At 34.4% G+C, this 17,197-nt stretch overlaps 1 protein-coding gene and 1 long non-coding RNA gene across 5 annotated transcripts in view; both read left to right on the top strand.

Moving 5' to 3' along the window:
* LOC121390714 (forkhead box protein J2-like) overlaps positions 1 to 2,570 on the top strand; it is a 50,258-nt gene extending 47,688 nt beyond the window's left edge. For all 4 annotated transcript variants that reach the window (XM_041522615.1, XM_041522614.1, XM_041522613.1 and 1 more), the window contains one exon: positions 334 to 2,570. In XM_041522615.1, coding sequence (XP_041378549.1) covers positions 334 to 447 — 114 coding nt within the window. In that variant the 3' untranslated portion in view covers positions 448 to 2,570. The remainder of the gene's footprint in view (positions 1 to 333) is intronic.
* A 10,070-nt stretch (positions 2,571 to 12,640) lies between these two features.
* Positions 12,641 to 15,862, top strand: LOC121390062. The gene is made up of 2 exons (XR_005960153.1): positions 12,641 to 14,875; positions 14,964 to 15,862. It is a non-coding gene; the product is annotated as an uncharacterized LOC121390062 (long non-coding RNA).
* Positions 15,863 to 17,197: the final 1,335 nt, after the last annotated feature.

The following is a 17,197-nucleotide window of genomic DNA, read 5'->3' as shown; positions in this document are numbered from 1 at the left end:
TCTCTCTCTCTCTCTCTCTCTCTCTCTCTCTCTCTCTCTCTCTCTCTCTCTCTCATATTTTGTCTTGTCATTAAACAATTATTTTTTTGCAATATAACTTTTCCATCTACTAGCCAGATGGTGCATTCTTGCTTTGTTACAGGAATTCTTATTGGTAATATGGTACAGGCATTCTTATTGGTTGTTTGTTACAGGCATTTCTTATTCGGTTCTTGCTTTGTTACAGGCATTCTTATTGGTTGTTGTTTTGTTGCAAGCATTCTTATTGGTCAATGCATTCTTATTGGTTATTTGTTACAGACATTCTTATTAGTTGTTACTTTGTATTTTCAGAGTGGGTCAGAGAGTTATTCCTCTGCGCAGACGGTCATTTCAGGACATACCGGCGGCGTCTATCACAACGAGGACATAGAAGAAGACTTCACAGACTGGGACAAGCTACTGTGATCCGCCATCTTGTTTACTCATCACTTCATCCAATCACAGCCTCACAAATAGGTCACATGTTCAAACCGTCCAATTACGCGTCTGTCATTATATCTTTTTATTGAATCATATTCATCCCTTGACCAGGGAATCATCTATTCACAATTTATTACCACATATCAAACCATTTTATGTGTTTTTATTTTAACCGAGCCATTTGATATAATAATAACCGTCCAATCAGATTACTTATATATATATATATATAATATATATATATATATGTATATGTACTATGTGTACATGTGTATGTTGTTATTTGATATAGATAGACTTGCAATGTGTAGGGGGTTTATGTTTCACTGTTTCGTATGTGTGTCGATCATTCTTGCTGGGGATTGCTGTGTTGTAGTTATTTATGTACTTTTTCTTGCTGAAAAGTATTTTTGATGAGCATTTAAGGAATAGTTTACACACATTGGGCCGAATTTACATAGCCTGTTTATATCTTACACATGTCAATACATACATTTACTATGCTTAAGCACCTGTGTTGAAGAAAAACAGGCTGCGTAAATTTTGTCCAGGTTGTTTCAGTGTTGTGTGTCACATGTATGAAGAAATGTGCCATTGGTTTTGTTTTTTTAAATTATATTCCATATAAGAGTTAATTGATTATGAATGATATATACAGACTCTGTCTGTAATAACAAATTACATATACAGGCTAAGTCTGTGATGACAGGTTGTGAATTAATGTGAAACTGCTGATTGAAAAAAGAGAAATAAATTAAAGTAAAAGATTATTACAAGCGAAATATTGAGACTGGGTCCACAGTGGCAGGTTGAGAGAAATTAAATATTCAGACTGGGTCAACAGTAGTAACTTGTCTGATCAATCTGAAACGGTCATTTCTGTTGGAGCTATTTGAATAGATTTTTGCCTTAACTGCCATTGCATTAAAAAAAATGCCTGCTCTAACCCCACCCCTTAATAATTTTCTTTGAAGATGAAGATTGTTTGAATAACTCCTGTCGCTATGGTTACACTTTGATATCAATGTATGGCCAGTCACCAAGTTTGAATGTTATTGAGATGTGAGCAGTAAGTTGAAAATTAACATAAAAACCTTTTTCTTTTTTTTTTCTTTTTCTTTTTTTTTGCTATTTGATCACTCAATTACAGTGTGACATTACAAACAAAACGTTAAGAATGAGTCCATAATTGTGAGCATTTATTTTAAGTTATTTGATAAAGGTTTCAAAAAGATCCCTGTTTTTATTAAATATTCCACACACTACACGTCAGTACAAATATATTCACACTGAAATCCATGTTTATAGGCATTAATATCAGATCTGATTCTTTTTTTTTTTTTCTTTTTTTTACATTTTTCATTTCAACATTTCATTACTACAAGTAACACTGTGAACTGGCCTTTAGTAACATTTTTAAAAAGTCATTGCAACATACTGAAGTTTTCTACCTTTCATTACTTCAAGTAACACTGTGTGATCATCTTGATCATCTTGTATAAAACCAACTGTCAATTCATTATGTTTAAATGATATTGTAACAGTATTTTGTGAAAACCTTTCGTTAGTAAATGTTGTACTGGCGAAAGTATAGAAAAGGTTATGTTTATAATAGAAATGTTTGTACAAGGCTCTAAAGTCGCACTACCAACATTAACATGGGATTCCGAGCAAATGAAGTTCAATTATTCATATGCAATATTTTTAATAATCTATTTCTGTAATGTTATTTAATTTTAATAATATTTAATAATTATATCGGTGTTGTTACAGATAAATGTTTTGGTGGGGTTTTTTGGTTTGGTTTTTTTTCTCAGTTTATTTGGTTTTTGTTCTGTTGGATATAAATTAAAAATTCTTGTAAAACTGTTAAATGTATTAACTCTATGAGAGTGGATCAGAACGTTTGTGGCCACAACTAGAAAATCTTATTATTTATATGTTATTTTTTAATATAATATCCTCTTACTTCAAAGGGCGGAAAGTAGCCCAGTAGTAAAGCGCTTGTCAAATGCATAGTCTGTCTAGGCTCGATCCTCGTCGGTGGGCTCATTGGGCTATTTCTCATTCCAACCAGTGCATCACGATTGGTATATCAAAGGCCGTGGTATGTGCTATCCTGTCTATGGGATTGTACATATAAAAGATCCCTTGCTACTAATAGAAAAATGTACCAGGTTTTCTCTATGACTATGTCATAATTACCAAATGTTTGACATCCAATAGCCGATGATTAATAAATCAATGTGCTCTAGTGGTGTCATTAAACAAAACAAACTTTAACTTTAAGACTATATGTCATAGTTACCAAATGTTTGACATCCAATAGCCGATGATTAATAAATCAATGTGCTCTAGTGGTGTCATTAAACAAAACAAACTTTAACTTTTTGTACTCCTGCATAGTTCTTTCCTTGACATTTCCGGAAAACCTGTAAAGTCACTGGCATGTAAAGTTACTTCCAAGTGATGTTAGTTTTTATACCTTGAGTTCAAACCACAAGTGATAGAAGAAGATGTTTTGTTTAACAACTCCACTAGAGCACATTGATTTATTAATCATCATGTCAAACATTTGGTAATTTTGACATAGTCTTAGAGAGGAAACCCGCTGTATTTCTCCATTGGTAGCAAGGCATCTTTATGTGCACCATCCCACAGACAGGAAAGCACATATCACGACCGTTGTCCAGTTGTGGTACACTGGTTGGAACAAGTAGAAACCCAATCAGTTGAGGTGGTTCGATCCTGCGACGTAAGCACCTCAAGCGAGTACTCAACCCACTGGGCTAAATCCCGCCCCACAAATGATAGAAAGCAATATATGTTTGGCCACAAACTTTTTTTTCTCCCCCCCCCTCTCATAATAGTTGAGATTTAACACCTGAAATGGTATATTTAAATCGTTTTGCTTATTAATCCTGCGTATGCAGATCTGTCACTTGAACTGTTGTGCAAGCGGGCCTGCTTTCCACTAACACGATTCTGGGCATCTTTTTATCGTGCACGTTTCTGTAAGCGTAAATTCGATTTTTCCATATCTATATTTTCACAAGCCGACAACTATACAAAATTTTATGTTGTCAAGAGTTTACTTTCAGCTTTCAGAAAAAGTTGCGCATGGAAAAATCATTCGTCAGTTGACTTATTTTTTCCCAGCGCTTTCAATGCCGATGTGCTGAATCGCGTATATGGAAAAAGGCCCTACATGTAAATGCATTGTGTTAAAAAATGATCACGCAGAAATGCACATGGAAGCACCTTAATGAAAAACAAGCCTAATACTAAAATAATGTTGTATGGAACACTTGAACTGATGTTCATCAACCAACCCAGTTGATATTATTCCCAAGGTTGTGATGACATTTTCAACTTTCAGCATTTGGGGGGGGGGGGGGGGGGGGGGGGGATCATATAGAGGTACATGAAGAGTTCATTTCAGTATTCTGATAAATCATGTAGTGATACATGATACATGAAGAGTTCATATCCAAAATGATATATATATTTATCATATAATATCTTACATTTTCAGTGCAATCAAAGTATGTGATATTTTTCAGATCACATACTTTAAGAATTTGATAACTTTGCAAATTAGATGCAAATTAATGGAGGTCACGACACTAGGTTTAATGACATTTAAGCAAACGCACATGGGTGAAATTCCATAATTGACGCATGCATTCATAGTCATTAAATAAAAACATTTCAATAACAATTTTACACTGAAAGCTGTCCAGCGTTCAGAAAACAAAAAACGTTAGGCCCTAGTTTATTTTGATATAAGGACATCCAAAATGACCTCATTCGAGTTTGACGTCATTTCCATTCAAAAATACACCGCACCACATATTCTTACGTCATTTGAATATTGCGTAATGGCTGACTGGAATTAAAGTTGCGTATACAGTTTACAAAAACACGTTATATTGAGCTTGAGATTATATGATAAAGAGATTATTACCCTCATGTATTTCGGTATCGTCAATATCATATATTAGGAATAAAAATAATGTATTATGCTCGCCAGAGGCTCGCATAATACAATTTTTATTGTTAATATATGATATTGACAATACCGAAAAACACTCTGGTAATAACCCCTCCCTCCCTCTCTCTCTCTCTCTCTCTCTCTATATATATATATATATATATATATATATATATATATATATATATATATAGATAGATATAGTTGCATAATTATTGTATTTTCCCATGCTATGTTTATGGCATAGATAATAATAATATATTGTTATGGCACACTTCTGACATCAATAGTCTATATAGCAGCTGCCAGTTTACGGCAGTAGTACTGTTACTTCCCCCGAAAAGACAACTGGACTCGGTGAAGTGGTTTAATAGGGTTCTTTATTCCAGAGAATTTGAATAGATAGTCAAACAAACCCTATAAGCAAAAAATAGCATTATTAAAATACATTCACAATTATATATAAACAGTCATAAAACACCATATAAACACACATTAAAATATATATAAATACACTCTAGCAAATCGCTTAAACAAAAGATATACAACCATACCCTGAGCAATATTTAAGATCGCTCCAGTAAGCATCAAGTATACATAATACACATACCGAATTACCGTACGTTAAACGACTGAATGTTAATCAATCGCAGATAAACTTAAATCATTATTTACAGCAAACAATTACACATATGGCAATATATAGTATAATAAAATAAAAGTAAGATACACAAAACATTATCCTGAGGTGATACGGTTACCTAGACACTGAAATACCAGTACCTTTAGCTGTGGGCTTTAGGGCGGTAACACCAAAAAACCGTCAAAACGTCTACAAGAAACAAGTAAAACAAGAAACAAGTAAAATAAAACTAATACCATTCTAATTTATTATACACAAATACACAATATTCACATACATTTCTAAAACAATAACTCGTTTAATTATGGCTTGGCTATAGGAATATTCATTTGTTGCAATGTAAGTGCCACGCCCAAATTCTAACACTTACATTAACTCAGTTTATTCCTTTATCAAAGTAAATGTTAATTGAAGTAGTTATTTATTTAAACCTTATTTGTAATTTATAAACTGTACTTCATGTATGTTAGTAAAATAGTAAAGTGAATTAGAAAAGTAGAAATATAACTCGCCAATTATCCCAGTGTAAGATTAAAGCAGATGAGTGCGTGGCCTGTGCAGCTCGTGACAGGTAAAGGAATGTCAGGTGAGTGACAATGAATAGCCACCAACTGGGTCAAACACAGCTGGCCAGTCTATTGGTTGATCGTCACTGTCACTGGTCAGAGGTCAGATGTAAAGACAGGTAAATGCATGTCCCTACAGCTCCTAGCCAAAGGTTTAGGTGCATGTTCGTTGTGCATAATAAAATCATTAAAACAATAAAACCCACATGGTTACATTCTTCCCTTACTAATTAAAATAACGTCCTCGTTATTTACTCATTCTTAAGCACTAACGACAACAGTGCTTCTCGACTAAAAGACTTGCAAAGAGGATGCTTTGTCTAGCAGAGCCTAAGAGACCTTCGTGAATTAGGCCCCAGAATCGTACTAACATCAATATACATGTACCTTCAATACCAACGCCAAAATCTGCAAACTGGGGTATATCGCATTTTGGAAATGAACTGTTCAAATGTACTGCTACATGTATGCTGTGGACAACACATGTATAACATCTGTTATCAAAAGGGCAGCTAAATATACTTTAGTAAAATGTATGTGTATTCAAACCGGTGTATTGCGGCCACCAGCTCAAGAACGCCCACCCTGCTCAAAACCTTGTTTGTATTATATGCCCTTTTGTAGACAAGTTTGATGTACTGAGCAGTCGTATTGCGCTACAGGCGAGGTCCTGTGGTTGGGGTATACGTACATACTGACGTTCAAAAGAAACTTTACATACTTAAAATTTGAATAATGTTTTCAATATTGTTGCTAATTGTAAAAAAACAAAAAATGTATTAATTTAGAAACCACCTCACAGATACATTGCATGTATCATTAAGTGCATTGTGATACTTACATATTCCATCGTAACATTTGCTGGTTTTCTATAATACAATTTCAAGCCTTGTAAACTTTGAATAATTTGATAAGTATTGTTGCTAATCATAAAAAAACGAAACATTTAGAAACCACCTTACAAACACTTTGCATGTATCACGATGTGCATTGTGATGGTTAGATGTTGAACTTCATGATATTTTCATATCCCACCATACATACCGTTTGTTGGGTTTTTTCAGTAATACAATTTCAAGTCTTGTAAAGGTGTTTTTGGACGTCACTATACATGATAGAGCTGATGGTACTATCGTTAGTGCATGTACGTGATAGAGCTGATGGTACTATCGTTAGTGCATGTACATGATAGAGCTGATGGTACTATCGTTAGTGCATGTACGTGATAGAGCTGATGGTACTATCGTTAGTGCATGTACGTGATGGAGCTGATGGTACTATCGTTAGTGCATGTACGTGTAGAGCTGATGGTGATAGAGTACGTGATAGAGCTGTACTATCGTTAGTGCATGTACGTGATAGAGCTGATGGTACTATCGTTAGTGCATGTACGTGATAGAGCTGATGGTACTATCGTTAGTGCATGTACGTGATAGAGCTGATGGTACTATCGTTAGTGCATGTACGTGATAGAGCTGATGGTACTATCGTTAGTGCATGTACGTGATAGAGCTGATGGTACTATCGTTAGTGCATGTACGTGATAGAGCTGATGGTACTATCGTTAGTGCATGTACGTGATGGAGCTGATGGTACTATCGTTAGTGCATGTACGTGATGGAGCTGATGGTACTATCGTTAGTGCATGTACGTGATAGAGCTGATGGTACTATCGTTAGTGCATGTACGTGATAGAGCTGATGGTACTATCGTTAGTGCATGTACATGATGGAGCTGATGGTACTATCGTTAGTGCATGTACATGAATAAACTTGTCCTACTACAGATGTATAGGTTGTGGAAGGCCCAGTGGTTAGTGCGTGTACTTAAACAAGCTAATTGTATTGCTAATAAAGCAGTTTGCCCAATGTCGTTCTACTGATGTACATCCTGCAGAAGGACCATTGATTGGTGCCATGTATACATAAGCTGGTCGGACTGTGTAGACTGAAAGAGGCCTATTGGTTAGTGTGTATGTACATAAGCCGATTGTACTGTTGATTGAAAGGTCGCAGGAGGTCCAGTGGTTTTGTATGTGCTGACACTTTTGCCATGAGAACAAACAGGAACTGGTCATCTAGGTTTTGATACCAAATATATATGTATACATGTAGTTACTCGTTTACCATTATGTTGTCGGTAAAAGATGGAAGAAGTAAGGTTGACACAAAAATATGTGGTTTGATGTAGAGTTTTTTATCATTTATTTTTCTTACATTATCCTGAACTTTTCATGAGGTGCGTTTCCCCTCCTATTATGTGCAAAGTAAGATATGGCCATTTGATTGGTTATTGAGATTTCCAGACCAGTCAGTGATTGATCGGTGGGATGTTCACACCAGTACGTGATTGGTTGTTTATATATCCAGACCGATCCACAACTGACTGTAGGGATACTCGGACAAGTGCATGGCAATTGGGGGTGGGGGGATTGCACGCGGCAAGAGGTCAAGTCAAATATTCATAAATAATAGAAAAGTATCGATAGTTTACTTCACATGTACATTTGTAGGTTGAGGTTTTTTGTTTGGTTTTTAAACATCACCTTGATGTGTTTCCGACTAATTTAATTTTTTCATTGTTTAGATTCATAACAGCAGATATGTTTGGTGCTGAAACCCAGCTGCCGGTTTTCTTTATACATGTTGCTTGTTTTATACTCTGGTATTTTATTCACAACTGTCTTTTATTTATAACTGGAAGCTGCTGTGTCTTTCTCGACGAAGTTCTTGACAGAACTGAAGAAACATTGTTGAGTTTGGTTGTTGTCTTCTTTCTTTTTCTTGTGTGGTGCTGTCAAAATTAATTTTCTCTCTCTCTCTCTCTCTCTCTCTCTCTCTCTTTGTATCTCTTTTCATCGATTTCTCTCTGTCTCTCTCATTATCTATTTTTCTTTCTCTCTCTGTCTGTGCCTCTCTTTCTTCCTCCTTCACTTTCTCTCCATACATGCATATCTCTATCTCTCTCTCTCTCTCTCTCTCTCTCTCTCTCTCTCTCTCTCTCTCTCTCTCTCTCTCTCTCTCTCCATATACATATATACATACATAATACATTTTCATGAATATTCATTGTACTGCTGTTCATAATTTGTATATGATTAACCGAGTTCATAATATGTGGGAATCATTGTTTTATATCTACATGTGTACATACATACATACATACATACACGTGCATGTTGTCATGATATAGTTTCAGAATATATTATATGTTAATTAATATTAACTGTAACACATTCATATACATTGCCATTCATCTTATGTGTGTTGTCTTAGAAATAGTGTTATTTTCATATTATTTTAGATGCTAATACGGTCAACATAAGATAATTGTCATGCTGTTAAACAAGGTTCATTTGTAAGATGATACATGTAGATCTTATTTAGATAAAGCGAAATATTTGTTTTGAAGGATTGTTTTTAACATTTATTTTCAAAATGTTGAACTATTTTTTAAAGAATTTTTTCAACTTGAGCTATTTAACTATTTTCCAAATGGTAAAGTGTATTTCACATATGGTACCCTTTTCGTAAATGTGGAAATGTTGGGGGTAGAAATATTTTTCAATTGCTGAAATATTTTCCAGTTGTTGGAACTGCTTTTCAGTTATAAAACTGTTTTATATTTGAGGAACAATTTTCAAAATGATGACTTGTTTTCCAGTTGTTTAACTGCAAGTAATTTCTAACATTTTTTTTTTTTAAATAAGCTTTACCACGTGCCATGGATTGGTAATCTCCCTTCCCCTAATTATTTATAAATTCAAAATTATCTTATAAACTAAGTTTCTCTAAACTAGGAATCCTTCTGTATCATTCCCAGCCATAGGCCTTGCCGGAAACCTGGCGTTCGAAGGACGTTCATAAACCTTCAGTGGATATATAGGCATGTTAAGAAAGTTACGGGACACGATCTTCTTTCAGTAGGTTTGGAAATTAGTTGTAGAATTACATTATAGTTGTGAAATTGTTAAAAGTTTTTGTTTTGTCTTAACGAAGTCAAAAGGCAAGATATATAAGTATTATTTTTGTGTGACGGTGTCAACTTTTGCATTTAACTCTTAATATGAAATGTTCACATTTAAATCCATTTTCTCACACACTACAAGTCCTACACCATTGAAACTTGGTTTATAGTTGTATCTGTATATTGAAATTTCATTGCATGTTAAATTTTTTTTTTAAATTTACATCATAAATTATTTCTTTATTCACCAGATCAGTTTATGATAGGTGAAACTTTTAATTTCACAGGATTCCTGGGTTTTTTTTATACATTTCACCAGTGTAAATTACACAGTGTACCACTTGTAGTGATCATAAGTGTCTCTATGGGGTGTTATACAGTTGGTATCATACAGATTGTATTTCACACCCAGTAGTAAATGAGGTGTTATACGGTTTGTATTCAACACCCGGTAGTAAATTTAAGGTTTATATACGGTTTGTATTTCACACCCAATAGATATGGATTAAATATTGTGGTTCGGTTTTAAACAAACATCAAGAACACATTATCATTGATTTCTACTTAAACCTGGACGTTTTACACCAGTATATCTATTCTGAAATTCTACTTAATATTTTCCCACTTTTAGTCCAGCATACCTGTTCAGAAATTGTACTTAAAATACTTGTTTTTTATTAATTCTACTATTATTGCTCTTAATATCTTTTATGTTGGTGTTTTGAAGTTGTAATGATTCACTTATTCATGTATTTTGTGCAATTTTGTTATTGGTTTTTAACTTTATTATAAATAGTCTTGTAAGAAGAAAGAAGTTTAAATATTTTTAATAGTTGCATAATAGCTGTACATAATGTATACATATAATACTATAATATGTAAATTGTACAACTCTCTTTATATATTTAAAAAAGGTAATTTTAGTGACATTTGTGGAACAAAATCTGCATGTGTTTCGCATGAACCACAGCTGCATAAATTCATAAAAGGTATGTTAATGTTGGTTTTTTGTTTATTTTATAAAGAATATAAATCTATAATTTTAAAGCCAGTTATATTATGTCATAAGTTGTATATATAATATTACCTACCTTAAGTATTCTATTTTATTTTTTATTTTATTCTTTCGTGTATTTTTCTTGGAAATATTTTCAGTATTATCATATTGTAGAGGTTGGGGGTTTCGGTGAAAAGGAGACATTTCCAGTATGTTATATTATATAAATACAGTGAAAAATATATTCTGATTCACTGCTGAAATTGTGTAGTATGCTAAAAAAAATATATAATGATACGTTTTATCCCTAAGTTATAGCTACATTTGTACATTATTTCCCTGTGTTAAAGAGTTCATATTGTAGCCCTAAGCTAGTGTCTTATAGTATACCACTAATCATGGTGATTTTAATAAATTAAAAAAATCATTTTTTTTAAATTTAGGTGGTGATGTACAAAGTCAAAATTCAGAATAAGAATTTGTGGGGTTGGGGTTTTTAAAAAAAAATCTTTTACTAGTTTTTTAATTATCTTCTTTTTTCTTCTTTTAATTATTGTACTTACAGTTGTAGGTGGTGGTTACTGAGTGTATTACACCATATATTATAGTGAGTTTATTTAATAGTGCTATTTGTAACTTGTTTAGTTTATCCATTTGCTCAAAACAACTATGTCATTTAGTTATATTTATTACAATAAAACCAATTGCCTTGTATCAAGAAGGATCCTAAGATTATTAATAAATTACATTCATCATACTTTTAGTTTTAATTATATTGTCACAACAAAAATATGCATAGGAATAAAAAAAAATAAAAAATTCAATTGTACATGTTAAGTGGTGTAATAACTATTTAAAAACAAAACAGACATTTACAAGTCTATCTGTTTATGTAAATAATTTCATTTTGTTGTTGTTTTTAAATGTTCGTAAATTCTGACGTACATTTTAATTAATTCTCAATTTCATTTTCAGAAATTATGGATTAAACTAACTCTAAATAATACATATACATATTAATTTAAAAAATAGTTATGAAAAGCTGGGAGGGGAGGTTGGGGGTTTTAAAAATATTTATATTTATTTTTTAAATATTTTTTAAAATACTCATTGTTGTTAATATTAATAGATTAATTATATTACAAATCCGAGTGGCAGAATATTTAGATTTTTTTTTTAATTATTATATTTCTGATCTCATTGCTGGACCCCATTCCACGAAGTTCCATCTTAGCCCTAAGATTACCTTAAGCGCATAGCTACCCTATGCACTTAAGTTGATCTTAGGGCTAAGATCGCTTCATGGAATGGGGCCCTGGTCTGTAATTCCGTCCAAAATATTTACAGTTATAAAACCATTAACCAGACAGAGAAGTAAATGTCCAGTAATACGTTGGGTCAAGGCTAGAGAGTACACTGTGTAACAGACTGGCAATTTTCAACAATTAAATGGTAGCCATTACCTGTGTCTTAAATACACACATTTTTCTTAATTCTGAAGCCATGCCACAGACCTGTGTGATCCAACAACCGGTGATTAATAAATCAGTGTGCTCTAGTGGTGGTGTTAACCAAGACAAACGTCTTTGTTGGATAATTACCTACAACATTAAACGTACATGTTAATGACTGGTATATACACTACAAGAAGAAACCTGCCTCCCCTATCTGCAACTGATTCATTCTCCTTTGGAGTGGCTGTCGTCCTTTAGATTAAGCACTGCATGGAAATTCATGGAATCCTCCATTATTTTGCCAAATGCCCATATTACATTGTACAGAGCTATGGCCCTGATTATGTATTACGGTTTTGTTGTTCAGATTTGGACAGGGGTGTTGGGTTGCTTCTTCTAATGTTGGTGCCAGAAGGAAACATAAGTTTAATGTGTAGGAAGGAAGAAAATGTTTTATTTAACGACAATACTCAACACATTTTTATTTTTGCGGTTATATGGTGTCAGACATATTGTTAAGGACCACACTGATTGAGATAGGAAACCCCCTGTCACCAATTCATGAGCTACTCTTTTCAATTAGCAGCAAGGGTTTTGTATGCACCATCCCATAGACAGGATAGTACATACCTTTTATATACCAGTCATGGTGCACTGGCTGAAATGAGAAATAACCCAATGGGTGTTATGGGTGAAGTCCAGAATAATCAAGCTAAAGGTCTTTGGCATCAGATTTAAGAAACTATGTGTATTTGAGATAATGTACTTTACGGCCCTGACAGCTTTTAACATTAAGTAGGCTATAGTTCCAACATATACATGGTACTCGCAGGGAAAAAAAAAATTGCACGTGGACCAACTTGTTAAGAAGGAATCGCTATGGAAAAAAATAATACATGAGGGGGAAGGGAGGCACTTCAGTATTTTGGGGGGGAGACGGATCCCCTGGACCCCCTTTTGGTTCTGCCTCTGATAATTGTACAAAACTAATAACCCAGCTAAATATAGAATTGTATTAAAAAAGGTATGGAGTCTGTAACTTTGATATTTCACACCCATTACTATATGAATATTTACCACCTATTTGACATACGGGCTTCAAATGTTCACTGAAGGTGGCAAATATTCATATAGTAATGAGTGTAAAATAACAAAGTTATAGTCCTCATACTGTTTTAATAATTCCATATTCAATACTATAGCATTATACAAATGTAGTTCTTTTTGGGGGTCACCCGATATGCAGTACAGTTACAGGAACTTTTTTCAGTGAGTATATAAAGAGGACTTGAATAGGCTTCAGCTACATGATCTCTTGTTCTTTGTTTGGCTGGACATTACAGTGTGGTTAACTGGTTCTGTTAAACATTCCTTTTATCAGAAACGTTTCTGTGTGATCATTAATTATATTGTTACATATGTAGGCCAGTGGCCTATAATATAATCAACAAACTGTTATGCAATAATTGCTAGAATGTATTTATTTAACAACCCATAGGTTTAAACTGCAATACTGATAAAAGCTACAATGTATTTAACCGTCCATAATATAAAGCTACAATGTATTTACTTAACCGTCCATATATTTTAATTATACCCGGTAATTGAAATGTATTTAAATGCAGAAAGTCCCTTAAATTTGATTAAGTGTTGCTATGTAAATGTACATTGCCTGTCTTGAGAATAGATTTTGTTGATACTTTATGACACCATGTTGCAACAAAAGCTGCACAAATGAAAAATGCAATGATATATATGGAAAACAGCCATACACTTTAAACTATGTAGATGTAATTTTGTATTACTAAAATACAACTGTTTTAAAGGTGTTTTTTTCCTTGTCTTTTTTTTGGTTGTTCATTGAGCATTGGTATAATTTGTGGAAACGTGATGCTTTGTAAACAATAAAACCTTTCAAGATGGTCTTATTCAAACATCTAAAAACTTGATCGTGCAAGTCCAGTTTTGTTAATTTGCACATCAAAATGTACAATATTATTATTACAATACAATATTATTTATGTGGTCAGTAATGTTTTATGCAAATGTTCAATTCTCAGACACCTGTTGCAGAACTAATTAATTTATTCCTAAGTTATTAAATGTTTAATTACCTGAATGCAAAGAAGTCCATTTGATGCCCATCATTTGTCCACACAATGCTAACAAGTTGATAATGATATTTCACTTGATGTGGACCGAATACCTTCAGGTTAATACAATTGGTTTCCCCCACATCTGCTTACTAGCTCAATGTTCACATTGTTACTTGAGGTCCACCTTGTTTTACTCAGGTCCATCCAACACCTCAAGATCTACTTCATGTTGTTCTGAAAATGTCTGTACGCCCGTAGTCATACCTCTTGACCCACTTGGCTTTTAGGGGGTCCACGTGCTGCCTTAGGTCCATGCATGTCTTACTTAAACCTACCACACATGCATGTCTTAGATCCACACAATGCCTTAGGTCTACGTTTTGCCTTGTTTAGATCCACGTAATGTCTTTCTTAGGCTCCCATTTGCCTTTTCTAGGTTCACATCATGCCTTCCTTAGGTCCACGTGCCATTTCTAGGTCCACATAAAAACTTTCTTAGGCTGACATAATGTTATTTCTAGGTCCACATAAAACCTTTCTTAGGTTGACATAATGCCATGTCTAGGTCCACATAAAACCTTTCTTAGGTTGACATAATGCCTTTTCTAGGTCCACATACAACCTTTCTTAGGTTGACATAATGCCATGTCTAGGTCCACATAAAACCTTTCTCAGGTTGACATAATGCCTTTTCTAGGTCCACATACAACCTTTCTTAGGTTGACATAATGCCATGTCTAGGTCCACATAAAACCTTTCTCAGGTTGACATAATGCCTTTTCTAGGTCCACACACCTTTCTTAGGTTGACATAATGACTTTTCTAGGTCCATATGGTAATGCCTTTCTTAGGTCATTAGTATTGGTAATATATTTTTTTCCAAACTGGAATTGTTTTCTAACACTGCCAATGTGATTTCATAAAATAATGTTTCATATTTTCCACACTGTTTTTCACTGTCAGATTTAAATGATAGTTTTTTCAGATACGTTTATATTAATTATTTTAGAAAATATGAAATGTTACTGTTTTGACCTCAATAATTGCATTCTTACAGTCCCAAAATGATGATGGGCAGCTGAATTACAGTTATCTGTCCTTAGTATACTCTCGCAGATGAACTAGGATGAGAAGGGCAGATAACTTCTGTAAAGTTTATGAGCAGATAACTTCTGTAGAGTTTATGAGTTACGGTATTAATAAAAGTTCTATAGCCACTGTGCTATGTATAAATATGAACCATAAATAATTGTGACCTGTGACCATGCTTTGAATTCATAAACGTTGATGTATTATGCTTATCAACATACTTAAAGTAGGTAGATATATAAGTATTATATGTCAACATAAATACGTTTATGATTACAGAGCTAGATGAACAATAATAAGGGCAGATAACTTCAATAGATTTAATGGGCAGATAATTTACTGTAGTTATGTACATAGCATCATCGCGTTTTTCCACTATTTTGTGAACCTACGGTGACTTGAGATTTCGCACACTGTTTATTTCATTATCCGTCCCATGCGTGTATTTGACACCACAACAATTTTTTTTTTTTTTTTTTTTTTTTTTTTATAATGATGTGAGAATACTGTACATGTAAGTAGCTAGATACAAAAATACAACTGTAAGGAAATTCAATAGCGGCGACAGTGGATTGAATAAAACGATAGAACATTACTTCAAGCGTTTGTCTTTTTTATTTATGGTTGGCCTATTGGGCTATTTCTCGTTCCAGCCTTTGCAGCACGCAAGGTCGTGGTATGTGCTATTGTTGTCTTTGGGATGGTGCTTATAAAAGATCCCTTGTGGGCCCATCGAGCTCTTCCATACACAATTGCATCGAGTCTCCCCTGGGTTGTCATGCCACGATTTGAACAGATCAGGCTCTTTTTAAGGGCCACTGGGCAACCTAGGTAGACACAACACCAGCTAGGTCCAATTAACGAGCTACTCTCGGCTTACTAATATCTAAAACTATTAATAGCTCCCTAGTTCTATCTTTTGGCTGACCGTTCAAAATTGCGCCTAATTTCCTTCATCAAAAGTGCGCACCCATTCTCGTTGGCTTAATACTACGGGACATTCCAAATTCCATGGCCCCATACCACCCTCCGCTTGTTACCGGCTACGGTCGGACTGCTGGTGCTCCCTTGCACCCCCTCCTCCAACCCACCCCCACCCCACCCCTTTCCTGTCCTGGACGGATGAGCCAGCCGAGACCGGTACCTATGCCCAGGACAGGCGTGCGCTACAACAGCTTGTTCTGAAAGTGTGCGTTAAACACTTTGACCTGACCACCGGGCTTCACCACTAGTATATTAAAGTCGGTGGTATGTGCTATATAAAAGACCCCTTGCTATTAAAGGGACACACCCTAGTTACGGCTAGTTGTTAACCATTACGGCGTTGTTTTTCGCTATTAAACCCATTTTTTCACAAATAAAAGTGCACTTTACTTACCGTTTATTATTTAGAATATACATTTCCATTCACCTGAAGTGTTTTTTTTGGTAATCCTGGTTTTTGTAATACCACAAAATGCATTTTTCGTATTTCATAAATCGCACGCACGTCTGAGAAAAAACCGTTGAGCAGACAAGGTCTAATCTATTTTTAGAGGGGATATTTCCATTTCAATGTCAGACGTTGGTATATCACGTGACCGTTATCATTTTGGTTCGGTTTGTTTTCTCGTGCACGGTTCGCGCAATCAACATCCGATTTGTTGTTGTTCATTTGTGAGATTTTTCTTCACAGTTCGTGAATATTTTCAGTAACAATAAAGTTCAGACAAGTAAGTGTCTCAATACAAAACGTTACAAACCCGTAAAACCAATAATTTTGCTAAGTCCAACGATATCTGGAGAGGGGATACAACCAGAACAGAACAGTTGGAACATGTACAGGAGAGGTGAAAGAAACGCACCCCAAGTCTGTGAAATTTGTCGTGACGTAGGCATTGTTGTGCTTCGAGCGACATCTACCGGTGACATCAGAATACTAACTTTCAAA

The sequence above is a fragment of the Gigantopelta aegis genome, chromosome 15 (assembly GCF_016097555.1).
Source record: "Gigantopelta aegis isolate Gae_Host chromosome 15, Gae_host_genome, whole genome shotgun sequence".
Lineage (NCBI taxonomy): Eukaryota > Metazoa > Mollusca > Gastropoda > Neomphalida > Peltospiridae > Gigantopelta > Gigantopelta aegis.
This window is presented reverse-complemented; position numbering and strand designations above follow the sequence as displayed.